Source organism: Phragmites australis, chromosome 13 (genome assembly GCF_958298935.1).
Source record: "Phragmites australis chromosome 13, lpPhrAust1.1, whole genome shotgun sequence".
NCBI classification, from domain to species: domain Eukaryota; kingdom Viridiplantae; phylum Streptophyta; class Magnoliopsida; order Poales; family Poaceae; genus Phragmites; species Phragmites australis.
Window position 1 is genome coordinate 23,557,537 of NC_084933.1, and position 5,167 is coordinate 23,562,703.

General features: G+C 42.5%; 1 protein-coding gene across 2 annotated transcripts; it reads right to left on the reverse strand.

Annotated features, from left to right (window-relative positions):
* Window positions 1-817: 817 nt before the first annotated feature.
* LOC133889796 (uncharacterized) lies at window positions 818-2,117 on the reverse strand. Of its 2 annotated transcripts, none has more exons than XM_062330271.1 (2): window positions 1,953-2,117; window positions 818-1,342 (listed from the first exon to the last, which is right to left on the reverse strand). In XM_062330271.1, exon 2 carries the CDS (start codon window positions 1,286-1,288, stop codon window positions 950-952), a length of 339 nt encoding a protein of 112 aa, XP_062186255.1. In that variant the 5' UTR covers window positions 1,289-1,342; window positions 1,953-2,117; the 3' UTR covers window positions 818-949. The 2 variants fall into 2 exon arrangements, with proteins under 2 accessions (XP_062186255.1, XP_062186256.1); XM_062330272.1 differs by having other exon boundaries at window positions 818-1,349.
* Between the last annotated feature and the right edge of the window lie 3,050 nt (window positions 2,118-5,167).

Consider the following 5,167-nt stretch of genomic DNA (forward strand, 5'->3'; position numbering starts at 1 on the left):
AATATAAAAAATTATGTCGCCGGAGGAGATACGTCAGGCCTGACATTTTCTCGAGACCGCCCACCGGATTAGCCACCCTAAGCCGGGATCACTGGGTCTTCGACGATTTAATAATGCAGGCGCCTTCCCAAGTGGATAATAAATTGCGTCGCGCCCATTAAACTAAGGCAACACGCAACATTTTGCTGTGTCCCTCCTGCTGCTACAAATGACTAAGCACTACCAGTGTGTGTATATATATGCTAACTGTGCCTTTCGCTCCTCTCTCTCTCAAAAAAGAAAGAATGTGCCTTCTGCTAAAAGAGGACTCCCAAATCGTCAGCTCTGAGCTAATCGCCTGGCCCCATCCCGGGAGAGTCTCTCTTGTTTTCCTCTGCGGCTTGGTGCTGGTCAAGTCAAAACCACTCCTTCACTGCGATATCGATTGTACGACGAGTACGTACATGTAGTACAGGGTTGGCACACTGGCGTTAGGCGCTCGTTTCCGTATGCGCTGGATGCTGGAAGGTAGGCAACAGGAAGACCGTCTCACAACGCCATGGCTGCTTCATCGTTCTCGCTCGTGGTCCAGAACTCCGGATGGCATACTGCTGCTGCTGCTGCTCAGTGGAATGGATGGATTTGTGGAGGTATGTAAAGGCGCAGCATATAAGCATTGAAATGAATGAATTCAACACATCTCCCAGTAACGATGAGCAGTATTGCTCAACAAACGTCAAGCAACTGAAACAAAGCGTAGGAGAACAGAATCGAAGAATAACAACATATCAGAACATATCGACTATATATGGTGTACATATACCTCGTACCAGCCGGGACATCTTCTAGAAAAACCCAAATGAAATTCCTAAAAAGAGAATGGAAACTCTAATGGCAAAATGCCAAGAAGCTCTGGGTAGGCAAGGATATAGATACCCAGAAAATTATACATGTATCATGGATCCATGGTTCATTTATGCTGGCTAGACAGTATATCCTGCATGTACTTGTCCGTCCGGTCGAGCTCCTCGAGCATGGCGGCCACCTTCCGGTCGGCCTCCGTCACTGTCTCGCTGAGGTGCTCGCTCAGCAGCCTCGCGTACCCCATCTCCTCCTTCACCTTCATCCACTCCTTCCGGACCTTGGTCAAGTTCTTCTCCAGGTTGCGCTGGTCCTTGTCCTGGCTTCTGCTGCAGCTGTGGGACCTGCGGCTGCTTGATGCTCCCTGGCCGGCGTCGTAGAAGCTGAAGGGAGACGACGGCGACGGCTGCGAGAAGTTGAGCATCCCGTTGCGAGTCCACCGCTGCATGATGGCGCCTGTGTCTAAGAATCTTGTTGGAGTCGATGATTCTCCTTGTGCCAACTGCTAACTGCATTAGGTAATGTCAGATGTTAGAAAGTTTTGCTGTTTCATCTGGAGGATTTAGGACAGTGCGTGTTTCGAATCACATAGAAGAAAATACACATGAGGAACAATGCATTTCTTGTGACTTGTGCTAAATACGCGGGTCTGGAAATTTCATGTCCAAAGGATCATGGTTCCATTGTTCCGGAATATCTGAAAGCTTGTAGAGATGATTAGCATATTCTGGTTTTATGCTGGTGGTAGAAATACTGATAGTATCTGACAAATGGACATTGATTACTTCAGTTTCTCAAATTCGACCGCAAGATAAATGCCATGGAATCAGATTGGAACAATGCCATATGATGATCTATACTTTCCCCCAAAAAAAGTCAGATGTTCAACATTCGACAGTGACGTTCAGAAATTGATGGCAGATCAGAGTTTTTTCTTTTCTTTCGAGAACTAGAAGGAGACAGAAAAGGCAGATCAGAGTTAATGAACCTTTTTTTTTTGTCAGAATACAGTGTAACATCTTTGATACGAAAAGAAAAGAAAAAGGCAGAAGCAAGAAAAAAACCAAAACTTAAACAGCTCAAACTATGTGCCGTATATGCATGTGGCTTACCTAATTAACCCCACAAGATATGCGACTCTGACGCTCTCTTCTCGATCTGAAAGACTTGCGCGTTAGGAAATGGGTATGTTGTGGAGGACACATCTAGGGTTCAGCTATTTATAATCACAACACTTCGTGAAACCTCCCACCTAATCCGTCTGGACTGTCCAGCACTTGGCAACGAGGAGAGGAAATTTCCTGGTCAAGGATGGACTCATTGGTGCCACTGGGTTAAAGACTAAAAAGAGGTGACCAAGTTAGATGCGTCCAGCTCATGTGATGACCATATTAGTACTAGATTAATCCCGGGCGCGTGGCTGACACGGGAAGGCTTGGATAGTCTGATGCGTAGCGCGAATCTTAAGCTCTAAATTACTTGCGAGGCATGTGGCGACCACGAGAATTTGCTCTGAATGAACAGACAAAATAGGTGTGAGCACGAGGAAGGCAAAGGGAATCAGATAGTCTGATCTGAAATCCTTCTTACTTAATTGGTGCTGCTGGGCCTTATTGTAGTTAAATTAGTATGTACTAACATCGTATACATAGAAAGTAGAATTCTTTATATACTATTGCAGGCTATATAAGTAGTCATATTTTCCTTTCATTGAGTAAGTGGCGAGTTACGTCTACAGATGGAATATTCCTTTAGGAATAACGAAAGATATATAGCACAACACAATCCTTGTTGTTGTGTTATCTGGTTGTTTTCCTTGGATATTTTTTGGGGGTGTTGGTGATTTATTTCTTGTAGAAACATGTTGGTGATACATTTCATCCTACAAATTTCCTTATGAAACATTGAACCATTTGGGATAGCTAGCTACAGGTTACAGCCCATAGATACAGGAGTGTCAGTTCTCAGTTCATACCAGTTCTTCAGAAACTGTACAACCAATTTACTGTACCAACTGATATGACAGCTACAGTGATCGTTCATCGTTTAGTGATGCTGCTCTAGCATATATTTTCTGCAGAGAGTAGCCATCGTTGGATTTGAAGAAACCATGTACTGACTGAAGTTGTGAACTCGGACCATCATAGTACATGAGTATATATACTTGCGCAGCTTCTGAACATATTATATACACGAAGAACTGGAGAAGAATCAGTGTAGTAGGACCATGAAAATGTAGTTAGGTTGATGTATCAATTGCATAATCTTTCATTCATCAGCACACATATGCCTAATAGCTAGCATCTAAGACAGTACTACGGCAAATCTGGTACTCATCTCTCGCCAAGAAGTTCCTGGAATTAGTGCTTGTCAGTGCGTCCGAGCTCTTCATTCAGATGTTGGTCCGGCAACCTTGCGTGCATAAGCCATCTCCTTCAGCTTGTTCCTTTCTTTCTCCATGCTGTTTCTCCACATCTATCTGTGATCATTTGACTTGTGGCCTCGGGCTATCTAGTCGAGCTGCTCTCTTTCCGTCTGCCAGCTTGCTGTTCTTGCCAGAATGCTTCATGCTCAGAGGAGGTGTCACGGACTTGGGCCTGGGCCGGGCCGTGGGCCGGGCTGCGATCGGGAGGCGTGCCCATTTGGCTTGGAGTGGCTGATATGAGGCAGAGGCTCGCACAGGAGCAAGCATCGAAGAACAGACACCAGAATACCTCCTCCTCAGGCTCTCAGTCCCTCTCCTGAGCTCTATTCTCCAATCCCCCTTCCCCTGCTGCTCTCCATTTCTGCCCTCTTTCTCTCTTCTCCCAGTCTAGTTGCTAATTCCCCTTCTAAGCTTCTACTTCTCCAAACGTGTATCCCAATACTATGGTTTACTCGGTTCGCCGTATGTCTATGAGATTGAGGTGATTTGGGAAGCTTCTGTGTTTGATTTGTGTGTTGGATCATCTGGGAAGAGGTTCGAGAAGCTTAGCATTCCATTCCTCATCCACCGTTCCATGCCGCCTAGTTGCAATATCTGAAATTCTTACATCAGTTCACAGAACAGGAAACGCAACATGATAAAGGGATTTATGCATTGTAAGTGTGTGTTATACCTCTTCACGGGCAAACATATTATGATGTCCCTGTACAATCGCGGCTATGTACGGTGACAAAACTTTCGATACAAGATGCTATGCTTATAGCATGCCTCATGTATAGATAACAACATAGCTTCCAAGATATGCATATACTTCAATAATTATATAATATGATAATGAATAACGGCCAGCGATATATTCCACTTATTGCACTTCATAATCAAGAATCGTGTAAACTTTGAAAAAGTAAATAATAATAATAATAATAATAATAATAATAATAATAATATGATGGTAACAATCTAATGCATAATTGAAAGATATAACTTTCAACGTATGTAAATACTTCATGCATAGCATATGAAAAATATGAACAACTACAAGAAAAAAAACATATCCCACTTCCTTTACCACATAATCCAAAGAAACATCCAATCTTCAGAAGGTAGAAAGTAAGTAACAAGCTCATATTTAATTTAATAAATTATTACTAAGTGTGACAATTAAAATATAGAGGTAACCAAATAAAAGTTAAAGCGTAGCACATCCCCTGTATTCATTTGCTTTTACCGACGATAAAGACGGGCACTAGCTGCAACCCAAAACAGTACCACATGAACAAGCACAAAATTAGCACCAAGATGCATGCAACAACAGCATAAACAAAAGAAGACACACACCCCTATGCCAAAAAACCCCGTACACAAGGCAATTCGAAAACTATAAAGAAATATCTATCGCTTTGCTTGCAAGACGTCGAGTGAGAACTTCCTCTAACGAGATCGAAGACTGAAGAACAAAATGCTGCACAAACCAACTCTCGACGGAGAACAACACTGTTTTATCAATTACTCCTATACCGCTTATCAAAACCGAACAATACTAGAACCAAAAGAAATATATCGACGAGATCTATAACTTTCATTTTAAGCTTATGATCGACTTCGACACTGATTAAATCTCAATTTTTAATCTAAGTTGTTGCACACAACGGATCGACCAAATCACTAATTCAACGATGGAATCGATCATCCCCACTCATCTATAAGCATCTAAGGACTAATTAGAAGTCACATTCGTGGTGAGAAAGTTGAATCGATGATGAATTTGGTGATTTCCCACGAAATCCCCTCCTCTTTTCTTCTTTTTATCTTTTCTTCTTTCCTCCCCCCTTCCCCTTTCTTTCTTTATTCTTTCTTCTCTTTTTTCTTCTTTCTCTTTCTTTCTTTCTTCTCTCTAATCAA